Here is a 21484-nt window from a genome sequence, read left to right as displayed (position 1 = left end):
GCTTAGTTTCTATCTCTGTGAACCATATATAAACTATGTAAAACTTCTGAGTGAGGGATTACTGTGGCTACTTTTACCAAGTTTTTATCTTATGTGTGTATCTCTCCAACTCTGTTACAAGTGATATGTGAATTCATTCTTATAAGGAATTCACCCTAACCTGGAGGTCAGGGGAGTACTTGGAAATCTCTTTGTATCTTCATTATCTGGCACAGGGCTTAGTAGGTTGGTGACATTTTAGGAAAACCAAACAGAAAATGGATTGAAAAGGAGAAAGACTAGGATGAGGAACACCAGTTGGGAAACTGTTGCTTATTTTTTAGGTGTGAAGTAATATGGGCCTGAACTAGGCAAGTAGATGTGTAAAGGAAAGGAAGTGATGGATTCAAAAGGAGAATGACTAGTAGTGGTGATAGACAGGATATGGAGGAGTGGAGGAGTTGAAGGCGATGTGAGTTTTTGAGAATATGAGACAAGATTAATAGAAATGGAGAAGTATTATAGTAGAGAGAATTAGTGTTTGTGGGAAGAAGATGAATTTCGTTTATAATTGACTGATTTCAGAGTATAAGTAGTAGATCATTAGAAATAAAAGACTAGAAATTAGGGCCACAGAAGTAAGTTTGGGAGCTATGAAGTAATAAAATTATAGCATATTGGAGCTAGAAAAGAGTTCATAAGCCTCTAGTCCAATCACCTCAGAGGCTCCAAGAGATTCAACTTGTGTAAGTTCTCCCAGGTAAATACAGTACTAAGCCTGGGGCCTTGTTTTCCCGGCTTCCTAATCCAGTGGAAACTGTACCATGCTATTTCCTCTAGTGAAAATGAGGTTTAAAATGAATCAGAGGTACAGAGAGGAGCATGGGGTCAGATAGAGGTGAAAGTAACAAAGAGAAATGCCATCACTGTTTGTGCTGTACTTGCTCTCCTTGGGACCAAAATTAACTTCACTTGGGGTTCCTTGGAAGGCACATAGCCATTACTACCCTAAAATCTTGAGATCTTTTCTAGCTCCAGTATTGACTGGTGAAATTCCTAAGGAAGATTGGAGACCTTGGTTTCCAGCTATCTTCACAGAGTTGCTAGTAAAAGTGCGGTTCTTATCACTATGACTATTCTATTGAGGTTCTACTAGAGCATCAAGGCATTTTTTAAACCACAAATCCGTATATTTCTGACCCAGCATTTGAAGTAAAAATCATAAGGGAATTTTCTCTTTCTTGCAATTAGATTGTGGGACTCACTGAGAAGACTGTTTTAGTTGCCTTGGATACTGTTTCCTGTTTGGAGCAGGGCAACAACTCTAGGACTGTGGCCTCCACGGCTATGAACTCCCAGTCGTCCCGATCTCATGCCATCTTTACAATCTCCATAGAGCAAAGAAAGAAAAGTGACAAGTAAGTTGCAATTTAAAGAGTCAAGATTTTTAGTATTAGTTCTATTAAGGTTAAACATTAGGCTGCTTCTTCAATTGATTTGACAAATCGTCATACATCAGTATAGTGAGCACGAGTGACTAATGGAGCCACTTTGACTGACTTGAAAGAAAATGAGAGCTGACAGGTCAGCTTTGATACTCAGCTAGTCTCAAGCTTGTGTACCATTCTCACTGTGTCTCCTTTCATTATCACAGGAATAGCAGCTTTCGCTCCAAGCTGCATCTTGTAGACCTTGCTGGATCAGAAAGACAGAAGAAAACCAAGGCTGAAGGGGATCGTCTAAAAGAGGGTAAGAGAGTAATTAAGGTCACAGTTGTAGATAAACAGTTCTAGTACTCTTGTTGGTATTGCTGGTGTTTCGACTGGGATTTGAGATCACATTCTAACAGTAACTACGATTTAGATTTGAGGCTGACTTTAGAAATAGTGAAAAATTGTTTCTTTCCCTTGCACTCATTCTCTAATTCAGGTATGAAATTTGTATCTGGCCCTTGGTTTGATTTCATCTGGTCCAGGCAAGTTTTAGTTTTAGTTTTATTTTGTTTTGTTTTACCCCAACTATTTATAATTAAAATCAGTATCCTGATTCTGTCGTTTTAAGTATTCACCATCTCTTCCAGATGTTGTCACATACAAACCTCAGCACAATTTCCATGCCTTTATTCAAATGTTGAATTTGAAAAGTGATGAAATTCCTCAGGCTAGAAGAATGCTGTGATGTATGTTATTAGAAACCTTCTTCTAACATGATAGTGACCTGGTAATCTGTATGCCTTGGGAATGATCTTCAAGTGATTATTAATCTCTCTAATAAAAATTAACATCCAGCTCATATATCTCAATTTTGTTCTTAAGGATATCATAAAATAGTTCATCAGATGCCTTGCTAAATCCAGATATACCATATCTACTGTATTTCTCATAGCTACCAGCTTAGTAACAATACAAAAAAGAAATAAGGGTTTTTAGCCTAAAGTGCTTTTTCTTGGTGAATTCAAGGTTGGCTTCTAGTGCTTATTCTTCTGTTTCTAGGCTCTTGCATGCTGTCTCTGTAATAATCCACTCTAGACTTATATCAAACCCACTGTTGGTAATTTATGGAATTAACTTTTATCCCGTTTTGAAAATTGAAATTGCATCTGCCCAGTCTTCTGGAACATCTTTCTTTGTGATTCGTCACAGATCGTGACATAGCTTCAGCAGTCTCGTTTGAAATTACTCTCTGTTCCCTTAGCTATAATTCATCTGGTCCAAGATATTTGAACTCTTATTAAAGCAGTTGGGTTTACGCTTACTACCTCTTTACTCATATTGGGCTTCATTTCTCTCTTGGGAACTGAGAAGGCAGAAGGAAAAATAGTAATCGAGGAATTTTACTTCTGTCATTTATCATTATTATACTGCTGCCACTGAGTGCAGACCTGTTTCTTCCTTATTCAGCTTTTTGTTCTGAGTGTCATTCAGAAGTACCCTTTTTGTTCTATGTTTGCACTTGAGGTTTAGCTTTGCTAAGACTATTTTTAAAGGCTGTTATGCTTTCTTTATCTTCTTTTAGGTGTTCAGTTCCAAGTTGTTTTAACAGCTTTATTGAGATATAATTTACATACTATAACATTACCCATTTAAACTATACGTATCAGTGGATTTTAGTATATTCACAGTTGTACAATCATCATCATAATCTAATTTTAGAACATTTTATCTTCCCAAGGAGAAGCCCCATATTCATTAGTAATCACTCCCCATTCCCACCCCCTTCCCTGGCCCTAGGCAACCACTTACCTACATTTCATATAATATAATCATACAATATATTGTCTTTTGTGACTGGCTTAACCTAAGATTTTCAAGGTTCATCCATGTTGCATCATATATCAGTACTTCATACCTTTTTTTTTTTTTTTTTTTGGAGAGAAAGAGAGAGTCTCACTCTATTGCCCAGGCTGGAGTGCAGTGGCACGATCTTGGCTCACTGCAACCTCCACCTTCCAGGTTCAAGCAATTCTACTGCCTCAGCCTCCCATAACTGGGGTTACAAGCATGTGCCACTATGCCTGGCTAATTTTTGTGTTTTTTAGCAGAGATGGGGTTTCATTCACCATATTGGCCAGGCTGGTCTTGAACTCCGGACCTCAAGTAATCCACCCGCCTCGGCCTCCCAAAGTGCTGGGATTACAGGTGTGAGCCACCATACCCGGCCTCATTTCTTTTTATTACTGAACAATATTCCATTGTATGGATATGCCACATTATGGTTGTTCATTCATCAGTCATATCCAGTTTTCTCTGTTATGAATTTGTGTGTGTAAATTTTCATGTGGACAAATGTTTTCATTTCTCTTGGGTATATACCTAGGAATGGAATTGCTAGGTCATATGGTAACTCTATTTTTTTTTAAAAAAATAGAAGATATAATTATATAACTAACATACCATAACACTCACCCTTTTAAAGTATACAATTCACTGATTTTTAGTATATTCACAAGGAGTTGTATAACCATCACCACAATAAATTGTAGAATATTTTCATCACCTCAAAAGAAATCCATACCCATTAGCATTCACTCCTTATTTCCCCCCAGTATATGTTCCTCACCTCTCATCCTAGGCGATAACCAATCCTCTGTCTCTGCTGATTTGTCTATTCTGGGCATTTCATATAAATGGAATTATACAATATATGGTCTTTTGTGACTGGCTTCTTTCACATAGCATAATGTCACAGTTCATCCATATTGTAGCATGTATCAGTACTTAATTCTATTTTATTGCCAAGCAATCTTCCATTGTGTGGAAATACCATGTTTTTATTTATCCATTCATCCCTTGACAGACATTTGGGTTGTTTTCATTTTGGGTTATTATGAATAATGCTGCAATGAACATTTGTGTATAAGTTTTTCTGTAGACCTGTTTTCATTTCTCTTGAGTGTATACCTATGAGTGGAATTACTGGGTCATATGGTCACTCCATGTTTAACTTTTTGAAGAACTGCCATCACACTGTTTTTCAAAACAACAACATCATTTTATGTTCTCACCAGCAATATATAAGGGTTCCAGTATCTCCACATTTTCACTTGTTACTTATTTATTTTTCAAACTCCTGGGCCATCAGATTTGCTTGTTATTATGCCTTTTTAATTATAGCTATCCTAGTGGGTACAAAGTGGTATCTCATTGTGGTTTTTATTTATATTTCACCAATGGCTAATGATGTTGAACATTGTTTCATGTGGTCATGGGCAATTTATATATCTTTTGGAAGAATGTCCTTTCATATCACATTTAGGCTTTGACCCATTTTGAGTTAATTTTTGCATATGATGTGAAGAGTGGTCCAGTTTCAATCTTTTGCATCTGTATATACAGCTATCCCAGCGTCGTTTGTTGAAAAGACTGTCCTTTCCCCCATTGAATTGTCTTGGCATACTTGTCAAGAAGCAACTGGTCTCTATTCCTTTGATCTGTATGCCTTACGCCTTATGTCTTCATTACTGTAGCTTTGTGGTAAGTTTTGAAATTGGGAAGTGTGAGTCCTCCAACTTTGTTCTTGTTCAAGATTGTATTGGCTATTCTGGATCCCTTTCATTTCCATATGAATATTAGGTTCAACGTGTCAATTTCTGCAAAGAAGCCAGCTGGGATTTTTATAGAGATTTCGCTGAATCTATAGATCCACTTGGGAAGTATTGCCATCTTAACAATATTAAGTCTTTCAAATATATGAACATCAGATGTCTTTCTTTTTCTTTTTCAAATTTTTTCAAATTTTTAATTTTTATCTTTATTTTATTTTATTTTATTTTTGAGACAGTCTCACTCTGTCTCCCAGGGTGGAGTGCAGTGGCGTGATTTCGGCTCACTGCAACCTCTGCTTCCCAGGATCAAGCTATTCTCCTGCCTTAGCCTCCCAAGTAAGTAGCTGGGACTACAGGCACATGCCACCGTGCCTGGCTGATTTTTGTATTTTTAGTAGAGACGGGACTTCATCATGTTGGCCAGGCTGGTCTCAAACTCCTAACCTCAAGTGATCCACCAGCCTTGGCCTTCCAAAGTGCTGGGATTATAGGCATGAGCCACGGTGCCTGGCCTCTTTTTCTTTTTTTAGAGACAGGATCTCACTCTGTTTCCCAGGTTGGAAAGCAATGGCTGTAGCTTCAACCTCCCAGGCTCAAGCAATCTTCCTACCTCAGCCTCCCAAGTAACTGGGACTATAGGCATGTACCACAACTCTTGGTTAATTTTTATTTTATTTTTTTAATTTTTTTTGTAGATGTGGGTCTCACTTTCTTGCCCAGGCTGGTCTTGAATGCCTGGCCTCAAGCGATCTTCCTGCCTTTACCTCCCAAAGTGCTGGTTTATAGGCATGAGCCACTGTGCTTGGAGTATCTTTCTTTTTATTTAATTCTTTTTAAATATGTTTTGATAATTATTTTGTTTTTATTTTCAGAGTATAAGTTTTACACTTCTTTTGTTAATTTATTCCTAAGTATTTTATCCTTTCCAATGCTATTGTAAATGCAACTGTTTCCTTAATTTCGTTTTCAATTTGTTTATTGAGTTTTGTAGATCTTGTATCTGCAAACTTGCAGAACTTATTAGTTCTAATAGTTTTTTAAATAGATGCTTTAGGATTTCTATGTACAAGATCATATCACCTGTGACTAGAGATACTTTTACTTCTTTCTTTCTAGTCTGGATGCCTTTATTTCTTTTTCTTGCCTACTTGTCCTGGCTAGAAGCGCCAGTACAACGGTGAGTAAAAGTGGTGAGAATGGATGTTGTTTTGTTCCTGATCTTAAGGGACAAGCATTCAGTCTTTGTTCTTCATAGGTGCCCTACCAGGTTGAGGAAGTTCCCTTGTACACCTAGTTTGTTAAGTGTTTTTATCATGAATGGGTATTTGTCAAATGCTTTTTTGTCGTCTATTGATGTGATCACATTATTTTTGTTCTTTAGTCTATTGATATGGTGTACTGCATTAATTGATTTTTGAATGTTAAACCAACCTTGTAGTCCTAGGATAAATCTTACTTGTTTTTGTTTGTTTAGTGACTTTCCTGGACTGATTCTGTAAACTGGATTCCCTGTAGTTTGCCATCACAGAAGTGTCTTCTCAGTTAATTTAGTGGTTACTTGATGACTGGTCTCAGTTACTTAAATGCCTTGAACCTATAAATCTTCCACCATTTGCCAAGAGCTTTGTGTCTGTGTTTGGGCATGCCTTCAACACTCAGGTACTTACAACTCTGCTTTAGCCTTCACTGCTTGAACACAGTCTCAAAGTCAGCCAAAGATGCAAAATTTAGGGCTTTTTAGGTCTTTCCTGAGCATGTGGACAGCCCTATACAGTCAGACAACCTTCTAGTCCTTTAGAAATATATCTGAACTTTTTAATCCCCACTTCCTCCCATGATACCTCATTTCCCAGACCTTTTAAGCTCTTGGGTAGGCTTTTGTTTAACCATGATTATTAAGTTTGGTGTTTATCTTCACCAGATGTTTTTCTGTGCGTATGTGTATGTGTACATATAGTAATATAGTTTTTATATACCTTCAAATATTTTGGCATTGCCTAATTTATTTATTTCCTTTTAATTATACACGTAATACATGAATAGATTCTCGTGTAAAAATTCAAACAATACAGATGAAGATAAAATCTACCTTGATTTACCACCCAGTCCTTTTTTTTTTTTTTTTTTTTTTTTGAGACGGAGTCTTGCTCTGCCACCCAGGCTGGAGTGCAGTGGCCGGATCTCAGCTCACTGCAAGCTCCGCCTCCCGGGTTTACGCCATTCTCCTGCCTCAGCTTCCCGAGTAGCTGGGACTACAGGCGCCCGCCACCTCGCCGGCTAGTTTTTTGTATTTTTAAGTAGAGACAGGGTTTCACCGTGTTAGCCAGGATGGTCTCGATCTCCTGACCTCGTGATCCGCCCGTCTCGGCCTCCCAAAGTGCTGGGATTACAGGCTTGAGCCACGCGCCCGGCCTTACCACCCAGTCCTAATCCAGAGGTGAACACTTTCATCTGACTGGTGGGTATCATTCAAGATTTTTTCATGTATACATGTTTTTTATTGGTGTTTCTGTGTTTTTAAAGATAAATTTCATCATGCTACACATATTTTTTTTCAACTTGCTTTTATCTCTTCGTGATACAACTTTGAGATTTTTTTTTTTTTTTTTTAAGAGATGGAGTCTCGCTCTGTCACCCAGGCTGGAGTGCAGTGTCATGATCTCGGCTCACTGCAACCTCCGCCTCCTGGGTTCAAGCAATTCTCCTGCCTCAGCCTCCTGAGTAGGTGGGACTACAGGCACACACTGCCATGTCTGGCTAATTTTTTTTATTTTAGTAGAGATGGGCTTTCACTGTGTTGCCCAGGCTGGTCTCGAACTCCTGAGCTCAAGCAATCTGCCTGCCTCAGCCTCTCAAAGTGCTAGGATTACAGGTGTGAGCCACCACACCCGACCTGAGATCTTTTTTGTATCCCATGTATATAAGTCTACTTCATTTAAAAAACCGTTACATAGGATTCCACAGTATAGAGTCTACATTGTTTATTCCTATTTTGGTTGACATTTCAGTTTTCCAATTTCTGGCTATTGGAAATTGGTGCCTCACTGTATAGCCTTGTACATGATAAACATATGAGAGTATTCTCTGTTATGTACCTGAAAGAGGAATTGCTAGTTTGAAGGGCATACACGTTTGAGTAAATACTATTAAATATTGCACACCAAAATGTCTGCCTCTTTATCCACTCTACCTACAAAATATGATGATGTTTTTCTATACTACTGACAATATTGGATATTATTGACCTTTTTAGTTTTGCCTGTCTTGAATATTGCATGTTATTGGCTATTTCTCTTTCCATTTCCATGAATTGCGTGTTCATACCCTTTGCTTATTTTTTCTTCTTTCATGTTGTATTTTTCTTGTTGATTTGTAGGAATTGTTTATATATTCTGGATATTAAGCCTTAGTTACATATATTGCATATATTTTCCTCATCTCATTTTTTAACTTTATTGATCTTTTTCATTCATGCCTTGTGTGTGTATTTCTTCTTACATATTTTTTCTGTTTTTTAATGTATAAAATTGGCTACTTAGGGAGCAATAGCTTTTTTTTCTTTTTCAGCCTTATTGAGGTATAATTGACAAACAGAAATTGTAAATGTTTAAAGTAGACAATGTGATACTTTGATGTATGCATAATTTGTGAAATGGTTACCGCAGTCAAGCTAATTAGCATATCAATCACCTCATGTAGTTATCTTTTTCAATATATTATTTCTTGAAGTAAAATTTATATACAATTGGCCTGGCACAGTGACTCATGCCTGTAATCCCATACTTGGAGAGGTCGAGAAGGGCAGATCACTTGAGGCCAGGAGTTTGAGACCAGCCTGGCCAACGTGGCAAAACCCTGTGTCTACTAAAAATCCAAAAATTAGCGGAGCATGGTGGTGCATGCCTGTAGTCCCAGCTACTCTGGTGGCTGAGGCACAAGATTTGCTTGAACCTACAAGGCGGAGGTTGCAATGAGCCAAGATCACGCCACTGTACTCTAGGCTGGGTGACAGAGTGAGACTCTGTCTCAAAAACAAACAAAAAAAATTTTTTTTTTTTTTTTTTTGAGATGGAGTCTCGCTCTGTCACCCAGACTGGAGTGCAGTGGCCGGATCTCAGCTCACTGCAATCTCCGCCTCCTGGGTTCACGCCATTCTCCTGTCTCAGCCTCCCGAGTAGCTGGGACTACAGGCGCCCACCACCTCGCCTGGCTAGTTTTTTGTATTTTTTAGTAGAGACGGGGTTTCACCGTGTTAGCAAGGATGGTCTCGATCTTCTGACCTCGTGATCCGCCCGTCTCGGCCTCCCAAAGTGCTGGGATAACAGGCTTGAGCCACCGCGCCCGGCCAAAAAATTTATATACAGTAAAATGCACATACCTTAAATGCTTAGTTTGTTGAGTTTTGGTAGTTATATACATCCTATGTCTACCACCAAAAATATCATATAAAACAACTCCATCTTCCAGAAACTTCCCTTGTGCCCCTTTCCAGTCAATCCATTCTTTTTTTTTTTTTTTTTTTTTTTTTTGAGACGGAGTCTCGCTGTGTCGCCCAGGCTGGAGTGCAGTGGCCGGATCTCAGCTCACTGCAAGCTCCGCCTCCCGGGTTCCCGCCATTCTCCCGCCTCAGCCGCCGAGTAGCTGGACTACAGGCGCCCGCCACCGCGCCCGGCTAGTTTTTTGTATTTTTAGTAGAGACGGGGTTTCACCGTGTTAGCCAGGATGGTCTCGATCTCCTGACCTCGTGATCCGCCCGCCTCGGCCTCCCAAAGTGCTGGGATTACAGGCTTGAGCCACCGCGCCCGGCCCAGTCAATCCATTCTTCCCCCATTCCACTTCCAGCAACGACTTTCTGACTTCTGTCACCATAGATTAATTTTGCATGTTCTTAGACTTCATTACAATGGGATCTCAAAATGGTTGTGTGTGTGTGTGTGTGTGTGCGCGCGCGTGCCTAGATTCTTTTGCTCAACATAGTGTTTTTTGAGATTTGTTCATGTTCTTGCTTTGATTAGTGATTTTCCTTTGTATTGCTGAGTAGTATTCAATTCTATGATTATACCACTATTTTTTTTTCTATTCTCCTATTGTTGGGAATTTAGGTTATCTCATATTTTTAGCTACTATGAATAAAACTACCCTGAACATTTGTATACAGGCCTTTTTGTGACATATGTTTCCATTTCACTTGGATAAATACCTAGAATAGAAGAGGCAAGCGTTACGTTTGACTTTATGAGAAAGTGCCTAACAGTTCTCTAACATGGTTTGTATCATTTTACACCCCAGCAATGTATGAGAGTTCCAGTTTTTTACGTTTTTTGTATGCTCTGGTACAGTTGATATAACACGGAAATTATCTCGGAAGGTTTCTTCGAGATTTGATTTTCTATATCTTGAGCCAATTCTGGTCATTTATATTTTCTTAGAAAATTGTTCATTTTGGCCAGGCACGGAGGCTGACACCTATAATCTCAGCACTTTGGGAGGCCTAGGCAGGAGGATCGCTTGAGCCCAGGAGTTGGAGACCAGCCTGAGCAATATAGTAAGATCCCTGTCTCTGCAAAAATTAAAAAATTAGCCAGGCAAGGTGGCACATGCCTGTAGTCCTGGCTACTCGGGGGACTGAGGTGGAGGATCGATTGAGCCCAGGAGGCCGAGGCTGCAGTGAGCCAAGATCGCACCACAGCACTCCAACCTGGGTGACAGAGTGACCCTGTCCAAAAAAAAAAAAAAAAAAAAAGAAGAAGAAGAAGAAAGAAGATTATTCATTTTGTCTGATTGTCAAATTTATTAATATAATATTGCAAGTAGATTTACTTTGTAGTTTTAATCTCTGTATCTGTAAGTATATCTCTACTTCATTTCAATTGTTTATACATCTTCTCTATTTTTTCTATCACATTTGACAAATTAACTCTACCTTTTTCCAATTTTTACTATTACTCTATTACTGAGTTCTTCCTAAGTTGTTTTATTTTGTTTTGTTTTATGTTCTTTTTATTGCTTCTTGAGGTTGAACGCTGAGTTTACTTATTTTCTTCTCTTTTTAAAAAAGCTTTTCAAGCATATACCAAAGAGGTCAGGATGGTATAATGAATGCCTTCCCTAATATACCTGTCATGCAGTTTCAACAATGACTAATTTATGACCAGTCTTGTTTCGTCTATATAATACCCACTTTCTCCCTCTGATATTATTTGAAACAAATCACGGATATATTGTTTTATTTATTTCAGTTTGTATCTGTAGAAATTAAGAACTCTTAGAATATAATCACCTAGGTCAGGTTCAGTGGCTCATGCCTATAATTTCAGCACTTTGGGAGGCCAAAGCAGGAAGATTGCTTGAGACCAGGAATTTGACACCAGCCTGAGCAACATAGCGAGACCCCACTATCGCTGCAAAAATCAAAAATAAAATAGCCAGGTGTGGTGGCATATACCTGTAGTCCTAGCTGAGGCAGGAGGATCACTGGAGCCCAGGGATTTGAGGCTGTGGTGAGCTGTGATTGAGCCACTGCACTCCAGCATAGGCCACAGAGTGGACCCTGTCTCTAAAAAAAAAAATATATATATATATAATACCTAAAAATTAAATTAACAATACTTATGCCTTAAAATTATGTATCTAGTCAGTGTTCAAATTTTTAATTGTCTCATAGATTTTTTAATTTGGATCAGGATTCAAACAAGGTTCACACATTGTTATTGCTCAATAGGTCTTTTAAATGTCTTTTTTTTGTTTTTTTTTAAAGACAGAGTGTCATTCTGTTGCCCAGGCTGGAGTGCAGTGGCATGACCTTGGCTAACTGCAGCCTCCGCCTCCTCCCAGATTCAAGTGATTCTCCTGCCTCAGCCTCCCAAGTAGCTGGGATTGCAGGCACACGCCACCACGTCCAGCTAATTTTTGTATTTTCAGTAGAGATGGGGTTTCACCATGTTGGCCAGGCTGATCTTGAACTCCTGACCTTAGGTAATCCACCCACCTCAGCCTCCCAAAGTGCTGGGATTACAGGCATGAGCCACTGCACAGCCAAGGCCTAAATGTCCTTTAATCTGTAGGTACCTCCTCCATCTCTCCTTACCCCTCAGGTCCCTGGAATTTGTTTATTGAAGAAATCAAGTTGCCTTGTAGAATTTCCCTTAGTGTGAATTTTGCTAATTGGATGCCTATATAGTTTCACATGTTTCACTTTTATTCTCTATTTCCTATAAATTGGTAGTTAGATCTAGAGGCTTAATCACATTCAAGATCAATTTTTTATCTTGTATTTGCATATACAATTTAACTATGTCTCATTTGTTTTCAATTGTTCTTATCTAAAAAGATATATTTAAAGCTATACATCTCCTCTAAGTACCACTTCGATCTAATCTTATATTTTGAGAAATAGTACTCTTACTGTTCATTTCTAAATAGATATTTACTCTTGTATTTTCTCTCAAACCTAAGAGTTATTTAGAAGGTGCTTCTGTCTTTCCTTTTGTTATCAATTTCTAATATATTGTAGTATGTTCAACAAATGTATGAGATTTGTGTTTTTTGAAGTTTGGCCTATACTTATTTGGTCTTTATTAATATTCTGCTTATAGTTTAAAAGAGTATATTTTCTCTTGGGTATATAGTTTTATATATACCTATTAGATGAGCTTGTTACTTGTGGTATTCAGATCCTCATGTTCTTTCTTGTTATTTACGTAATATGTTATTTTCTCACAGTATGACCAAGAATTTGTCCATTTCTCCTTGTATTTCTTTGTTTATATATTTTATACTTTGAAGCTATGTTGCCAGCTGCATAAAATGTCATGACATATGTCTTCTTAGAGGATTATATCTGTTTTGTCTAATAAGTATTTCTTCACCTACTTTCTCTTTGTTAGCCCTTACCTGGTATGTTTTCCATCCCTATCTTACAGAAACTATGTAGCTTGACTTCATTAATTAATTTTTCCATTCATTTATACCCAATCTGATGCTCTCTCTTTTTAAATTTTTTTTTTCTTTTATTAAACTGCTTAGGGATGATGTTCTCTTTTAACAGGTAGTTTACCCTCTATATTTGTGTGTGTGTTTGGACTTATTTCTGTCATATCACTGACTACTAGTCTGTGGTCCTACTCCTGCTCCAGTACCACAACCAGATACCTTGACCATTGTCCCAGGTCTTCCTCCTGTTTTCTGAATCTACTACCTTCAAGTCTGTAGTACTCCTGCAGTTGCTGCCAACTTTTTACATCAGTTCTCTCCTGCATATTTTTTCTTATGTTAGTCTGATTGATCTGCTTTCAGTCTCTCGAGGATTTTACGGTTTGTGATCCACCAGTGATGGATTCACAGGAATTTGGTGGCTTTCCCACTTGGCAGCCTCTTCAAAGACTTTTAGGGGCTCTAAAGGAATTTTACTCAATTGTGTTAGAGGGTTTTACGTACATATTCTGGGTTGCCCATCTTAGCTTCAGAGCTTCAATTTCCTCATTTGTAAAATAGGATTTGAATATATTCTCCAATAGAGTTGTGGGAATTAAGTGAACTCATATTTGTAAAACATTTAATGCAATTCTTAGTAAATAGTAGTCTCTTCATAATTACCAATGCCATCATCTATGTTTTTACTTGCTCTGAGTGTGGCTAATGAGGAATATAGGGGCTCTACTGATGTTTATATACAATCTCAGCTGAACTAAGATCCCTGTGAGCTTGCTAAGGTGCTTGTCAATATTTGAAGTAGATTTCATGGGTGGAAGAAGCTTTTAGGGATATGGCTTTTACCAGTGGAATTAACTTTTCTTTGGCTACCAAAATGCCATTGTCAAAGGCAAGTCCTCCACTGTTAGAGGAAATCATTTTCTACTTATCAAGAACTAAGAAAGTTGCTAACCCCTCTGGAATATTTTCAGAGGGTGGATATGACCCGGCAGAATATTGTTACATGTTGCATTACTGCGGATTGGGGGAAAGAAGATATACCCAAGTGTCAGATTTCACTCGTGAGGCAAAGAAGTTTATGGCAGAATCACAGTTGAGTCCTACATCAAGTGGCAGATGCCAAGAGTTGAAGGGAAGCTAGTGAGAAAACAAGAGATAGGTATATAGGAAGCAGACAGCAGATGGAAAGATTTTGGACATGTCAGATTTGGAGTACATATTAGAAAAATCCAGGAAGAAATAGGAAAGTCAGGACAAGAGCTTAGAAGCACCATCTGGGCTAGAGATAAATATTTGGAATCCATGGGTAGGAAAGTTGTGCAGAGAAAGACTAGACAATGAAAGAGCCACTAGTAAATATTAAATAATACTAATAAATACTAAATATGAGCGAGGAGCACTCATATTTAAGGACCCAAGTGTAAATGAGTCAATGAGAGAAGCTGAAGAGACACTGGAGGATCATAGTATCTAGATAACCAAGGTAGGAGTTTTTATAAACAAAAAGTACTGTCACCTATGTCAAATGCTTCAGCGTGATTAGTGAGAAGAGGTAAATAGATTTGTCCACTGAGGTTTTGGGTGATCTTTGTCAGAGCAGTGTCAGTCAAGTGGTAAGGAATTAGGACAGGCTGTATCAAACTAAGGGGTGAATTTAGTCACCATTCTAAATGTGGTGTTTATCCTTTCCATTAATTTCTTTATTCTTATATCCTTTAATGATATGTAGTGACATTTTGCATGTTTCTAAACTTAACGTGAGGGATTTCATGGTATATGTGTCTTCTGAAACTGATTTTTTTCCCTCAACATTACGTTCGTGAGATCAATTCATCTTGATAATATAGCTCTGTTCTAATAGGTTTTGTTAACTAGAGCCTTGAGTTTTCTTGGTATCAAATTGTGTCAGTAAGAAGAAATTATCTCTGCCAATATTTATTCCTTTATTTAATTCTCTTATGTTTATTAGCAATGAGAAAAATGTCAGCGGATATACCCTGGACCAGTAAAGTTGCTTTCCTCAGGGGAATCTAGTTTCTGATTTAAATCAGAATGGTTTTAATGTTTTATTATTTGGAATGATAATTGCTATTGTTGTTGGTAAATGGTATTTAATTCTTTTAGTTCTGAAGTCTTTTTTAAGTGCAAATTGTCTGTTTCATTCAGCAACTCTATTCATTAAAGTCCTGTTCTAAGTGTTCTGCATGTTCTTTTTGGCTTCTGGGTCCCTTTAGGTGTATCGTTATTTTCCTTGGTCTGCTCTCTGGGTCTAAAGTCTAATGCTGGAGCATCTGAAGTCATAGCAGCCCAGTGAGTGGGAAAAGCACAGTGGTTTCTGCCCATGAGCTAGCAGGCATATTGCCAGTCAGCTTGTCAAACCCATGAGAAGGCATCAGGAGGAGGCCTCTATGTACTCTTGTTTCCTTGTGCTTTCTTAGTCTCAAGGTAGAGAAGACCCAACCCATCTCATTGTTTTCTTAGCATTTTCACATGGGGAACCTGGCACACTCACATTAAGCAGTATTGACTTTCCCCCTAGGATTTTGAGTGGTATGGGCCAAGCCTTTACCATGGACCATGTTTCCATCCTTGCACTTTGGCTCTGCTACACCAAACTCTTAGCCCAGGGCTTTTGTCTGTTCCAGAGATGAAAAATTCTACATCACCCCTTACTCTCAGGCCTCAGACCCATCCTGCAACCTACTTTTTTGGCTGGCCCCAGCAACTACTTGGCTCAAGAACAGTCAATGAATCAGGTTTGGGAATAGAGGCGATTTGGAATATTTTCAACTTACTGTCTTCCCAAAATTCATGTACCTTTTAAAAACAGATGCTACCAAACTCCCATGAAGGAATGATGAGATTATTCACTTTCCTAAATTCTCTACTAAGTATTATTACCAATTTGATAAGTGAAAAATGGTATCTCACTTTCAATTCTGTAGTTATTAGTGAAGTCGAACATACTTTTATATTTATAGGCCATTTATATTCCTGATTAAATTACCTATTCAAAGTATTTCTCTCCCTTCAGTCAGTGTGAGTGCTGTACATTTTCTGTTAAGTTTATCCCTACTTTTTGTTGTGATTTTGAATATAACACATATTTAGGCCACTGCCAGATAGATTATAAATAGATTACAGATGGATAATAGGTAGATTATTCAATTGAAGTATAATATACATATTACACATAAATATATATGACATATACATATGCATATATGTATTGCATATACATATATATGTATATTACATACATATTATGTAATATACATAATGATATCAAGTCATCATTATACAGTTCAATGAATGCTTACAATATGAAGTACATACATGTAAATAGCACCCAGGTGAAGAAACAATATTCTAAGCATCCCAGAAATGCCACTTGTGCTCTCTTCTAGTCACTTTTCCCTAAAGAGTAACCACTGTCCAGACTTTTAGTCCTAGATTAGTTTTGTAGTATGGACTCCTTCATGTCTGACTTCTTTCACTCAATGTTAGATCTTCGGAGAAAATACAGGATGCCTAGATAAATTTGAATTTCAGATAAATGACATCATTTTGTATGGAATATACCTATATTAGGAATGATTCATCATCTATCTGAAATTCAGATTTAACTGGATGTTCTATATTTTTTTGTTTTACCAAATCTGATAACCCTAACTCAACATTATGCTTGTGAGGTTCATCCGTAGTATTGCATATAGTTGTAGTTTGTTTATTTTTCATTACTATATAGTATTCCACTGATGAATGTACCACAATTTATCCATTCTACTGTTGGATGGGCATTTGGGTAATTTCCAGTTTGGAGTTGTTATGAATAATGCTATGAATATTCTTGTACAGGTATTTTGGTGGATATACGTACCTAAATTCCTTTAATCCTGAATCCTCCTGTAACTACTGTCCTATCTCCTTCCCTTTAGACTCAGGCTTCTCAAAAAAGCTTATACTGCTTAGCAATACATGTGATTAACTCTTAGTTTCACTTCTTTGGTGAAACATAGCATACATACAGAACATTGCATAAGTTATGTCATGTATCTAGTTTAATAAATGATTATAAAGTAAACATCTATGTAACTACCACTCAGGTTGAAAGCAAAACACTTCCAGCACCCATGCATACCCCTCCAAGATCATGATCTCCTTCCTTCTGTCTCCAGGTATCCATTCTTCTGACTTTTGTGATGTCAATTCCCTTGCCTTTTTTTTTTTTTTTTGAGACAGTGTCTCACTGTGTTGCCCAGGCTGGAGTACAGTGGCACAGTCACAGCTCACTACAGCCTCAACCTCCTGCACTCAAGCAACCCTCCCTCCTTAGCCTCCTGAGTAGCTGGGACCACAGGCACATGCCACCATTCCCAGCTAATTTTAATTTTTTCTAGAGTTGGGATCTCCCTATGTTGCCCAGGCTGGTCTTGAATTCCTGGGCTCAAGCAATCCTCCTGCTTTAGCCTCCCAGAGTATTGGAATTACAGGTGTGAGCCACCACACCTGGCCCCCCTTGCATGGTTTCTTTTCTTTTCTTTTCTTTTCTTTTTTTGAGATGGAGTCTCACTCCATTGCCCAGGCTGTAGTTCAGTGGCGTGATGTTGGCTCACTGCAACCTCTGCCTCCTGGGTTCAAGCGATTCTCCTGCCTCAGCCTCCCAAGTAGCTGGTTTTACAGGTGTGTGCCACCACACCCGGCTAATTTTTGTATTTTTAGTAGAGATGGGGTTTCACCATGTTGACCAGGCTGGTCTTGAGCTCCTAACCTCAGGTGATCTGCCTGCCTCGGCCTCCCAAAGTGCTGGCATTGCAGGCATGAGCCACCATGCCTGGCCTCCCCTTGCTTTCTTGATAGCAATGCCACCTGTGTATATATCTGTAAATAACATAATATAGTTTTGTCTATTTTAAGCTTTATGTAAGTGGAATTATACTGTATATAATCTGTTGTGCTTTCATTCTTCCATTTAAAATATTTGAGAGACTCATCTACTACATTACATACAGCTGTAGTTCATTTCGTTTCATTTTTGTATAGTAATCTATCATTTGACTGAACCACTATTCTTTCTACTTTTGAAGGATATTCCATTTCTTTCCAGTTTTTGGCTATTGTCAACAATGCCCATATGAACCTTCTTGTTTGTGTATCCCACTGCATATGTATAAGAATTTTCTAGGATATGTACCTAGAAGTAGTATCACTGGGTTATAGGGTACATATATACCAAACTGTCTTTCAAAGTTTGTTTCCATGTATGAGAATCCTAATTGCTCTATATCCACTGTTTTGTGAGAATTTTTAATTTTTGCCAATATAGTAGATGTGGAGTGATACTTTATTATGGTTTTAATTTTCATTTCCTCAATTACTAATGGAGTTGATCACTTTTTCATATGTTTATTGACCACGTGTATTTTTAGTAAAATGTCTGTTGAAGTCTTGCTCATTTTTCTATTAAATGTCTTTATCTTACTGATTAAAAGTAATTCTTAGTATACTATAGATTCTAGTCATTGGTCAGTTATATTTATTGCAAATCTCCCCACCCCGTATGTTTTGCACGTATCTTCTCCCTCCTCTCTGGCTTGTGTTTTCACTTTCTTTTTAATTTTGTGTCTTAAGAAATCCTTTAGGCCGTGTGTGTTGGCTCACGCCTGTAATCCCAGCAATTTGGGACGGCGAGGCAGGCGGATCACGAGGTCAGGAGATGGAGACCATCCTGGCTAGCACAGTGAAACCCGGTCTCTACTAAAAATACAAAAATTAGTTGGGCTTGGTGGCGCACGCCTGTAATCCCAGCTACTCGGGAGGCTGAGGCAGGAGAATCACTTGAACCCAGGAGGCAGAGGTTGCAGTGAGCCAAGATTGCCCCACTGCACTCCAGCCTGGGCGACAGAGCGAGACTCCATCTCAAAAAAAAAAAAAAAAAAGAAAGAAAGAAAGGAAGTAAGGAAGGAGAGGAGGGAGGGAGGGAGGGAGGAAGGAATCCCCAAGATCTTAATGATGTTTTTTCTATATTATCTAATCAAGGCTTTACAGTTTTGCTTTTCACACTTAAGCCTTTAATCTACCCAAAACTGTTGTTTTATACATGGTATGATGCAGGGTCCAGTTTTGTTTTTCCATATAATACACATTTGTCCTAGCACTGCTTATTAAAAAGTCCATTCTTTCCCTACTGGTAAGCAGTGCCATTTCTTTCATATATTAAGTGCCCAAATATCCCTTAGTCTGTTTCTGAGTATTCTATTAAATCAAAATTAAATCTGAGTGTTTTTCCTGTAGAAGTCTTATGCATCTTTTGTTCTATTCTTAGGTAACTTGTATTTTGACAGTATTGCAAGTGATATTTTTAAAACTTCTTATTGAAGTATAATGTACAAATAGAAGAGTAGACCTACCATGAGTGTATAGCTTGCTGCATTTTCACTAACTGAACAAACCCATGTAACCAACATAAATAGAATCTTTAAAAATTATATTTTCTGACTTTGTTTTTTGTGTGTGGAAAATAAAATTTATTTTTTAATATTGATTTTGTATCCTGCAACCTCATTCACTCTCTCAACAGTCTGTCTTTACCTACCTTGCCAAAACCACTATGTAAGAGATATCCAGGGATATCTTAATTACCAGAACTAATTTTTTTCAGTGCCCATCTTACCCAACCTCTCTGTGGCATTAACACTTGGAAATACTCTTTTTGAAACTCTTAATTTGGCTTATAAAGCCTCACTATCCTAGTTCTTTTCCTAGCTGAAACTGTTACTTTTCAATCTCTTTTGCTTTTTCTTCTTGCTGATCCATTAATCTAATTGCAGCCAGCATGATCTCCCCAATAGGAATGAGTACCCATTACTTGCTGTTAGTTCTTCCTTAGCACCATGGTAGAGATGCACCCACTTCCAGTCTGTTCCTGCCACCTACAAAGTCCATGCCCTCACCCTGCACATCTGAACTATAGCCTTCTAACTTTTTGACTCCTAGAAGGCATTCTATTCTAAATACCATAGATAGGTTAATCTTAAAATACCTTTTGATCAAAGGGATACCTGTACCCCCATGTTTATTGCAGCATTATTCACAATAGCAAAAATTTGGAACCAACCTAAGTGTTCAACAGATGAATGGATAAAGAAAATGTGGCATATATACACAGTGGAATACTATTGGGCCATAAAAAAGAATGAAATCCTGTCATTTGCAGCAACATAGATGGATGTGGAGGCCATTATGTTAAGTGAAATAAGCCAGGCACAAAGAGACAAATACTGCATATTCTCATTCATATATGGGAGCTAAAAACCTGGGTATCATGGACATAGAGAGTAGAATGATAGTTACCAGAGGCCAAGAAGGGTGTGGGGGTGGAGGCCGAGGGGAAGAGAGAGGTTGATTAATGGGTATAAACATACAGTTAGATGGAATAAGTTCTAATGTTTGATAACAGAGTAGGGTGATGAGTGCACAGCAACATATCATACATTTCAAAATAACTAGAAGGGAGGAATTGAAATGTTCCCAACACATAGAAATTATAAGTGCTCAAGGTGATGGATGCCCTAAATACCCTGACTTGATCATTACACTTTCTATGCATGTAACAAAATATCACATGTATCCCATAAATATGTACAAATATTGCATATCAATAAAAATAGATAAATAAATGAATTACATATGTATCTTTAAAAATAACATCTTTTACATGGCACTTTACTTGAATAGAACTTTGAAGTAGCTGCTTACAAGATGAAGTCTAAAAAACACAGCCAAGTCTTCCAGACCCTTTATACCCTGGTCCCAAGCCTACCTCCTCGACCATCTTTCACAGCTTCCCTACCCACACTCCACGCCAGCCCAGCTAATTCTGGTCTTTGCACACTTTCATCACAGCCATCTCCTCTTGCCCAGAATGTAGTGTGTGCCCCCCAACATGCAATCAAACTATCTACAACATAGCCACGTTTTAAGGCTCAACTTAAGTGTTGGGGTATTCGACATTGCCTTTTTAAATCATGTTATCTTCTAATGTATTTTTTCTCTTCTGAAATTTCTCTAGTACCACAAGACTACATTGTCATTTTCTGGTGCCTCTGTATTTCTAGCTTCATCTCCCACCATTTTCCCACAAACGACAAGGTTCCAGCCACAGCAGTCTACTCATTGTTTTTCCAAACAGTTCTGTTGTTTCAGATCTCTGTGTCATTACTCCTGTGTGTTTTCTGCTGGATTTTCTCCCCACTGCCTCAGAAACATGGTTCCATCAAGCACTCTTGCTCCTCCTATTTTAACTTCTCCCCCTCCACTGACTTTCTGCCCTCAGCGTAGAAGCATACTAATGTTTCCCCAACTTAACCAAAATATTTCATCCTCCTCTTACTACTCCTCTCCTCCCTTTTCCTTTCATTCTGCATTTTTGTCACCCCGCCATCCTCCTCCCATTGAAACTATCACTTTTGAAGTCAACCTATGACCTGAACAACTGAATCCATTAGGCTCTTTTCAGTCCTCCTCTGA

General features: G+C 38.1%; 1 protein-coding gene across 1 annotated transcript in view; it reads left to right on the top strand.

Moving 5' to 3' along the window:
* The window catches only part of LOC117077743 (chromosome-associated kinesin KIF4A), an 84695-nt gene that overhangs the window by 11758 nt on the left and 51453 nt on the right, over positions 1-21484 (top strand). Inside the window, exons 5-6 of the mRNA XM_033201389.1 lie at positions 1231-1397; positions 1634-1734. Of these exons, the coding sequence (XP_033057280.1) occupies positions 1231-1397; positions 1634-1734 (268 nt within the window). The remainder of the gene's footprint in view (positions 1-1230; positions 1398-1633; positions 1735-21484) is intronic.

This window comes from Trachypithecus francoisi, unplaced genomic scaffold, assembly GCF_009764315.1.
Source record: "Trachypithecus francoisi isolate TF-2019V2 unplaced genomic scaffold, Tfra_2.0 Lachesis_group6, whole genome shotgun sequence".
NCBI classification, from domain to species: Eukaryota; Metazoa; Chordata; class Mammalia; order Primates; family Cercopithecidae; genus Trachypithecus; species Trachypithecus francoisi.
Note: the sequence above shows the minus strand (reverse complement) of the source record. Positions and strands in the feature narration are given on the sequence as shown.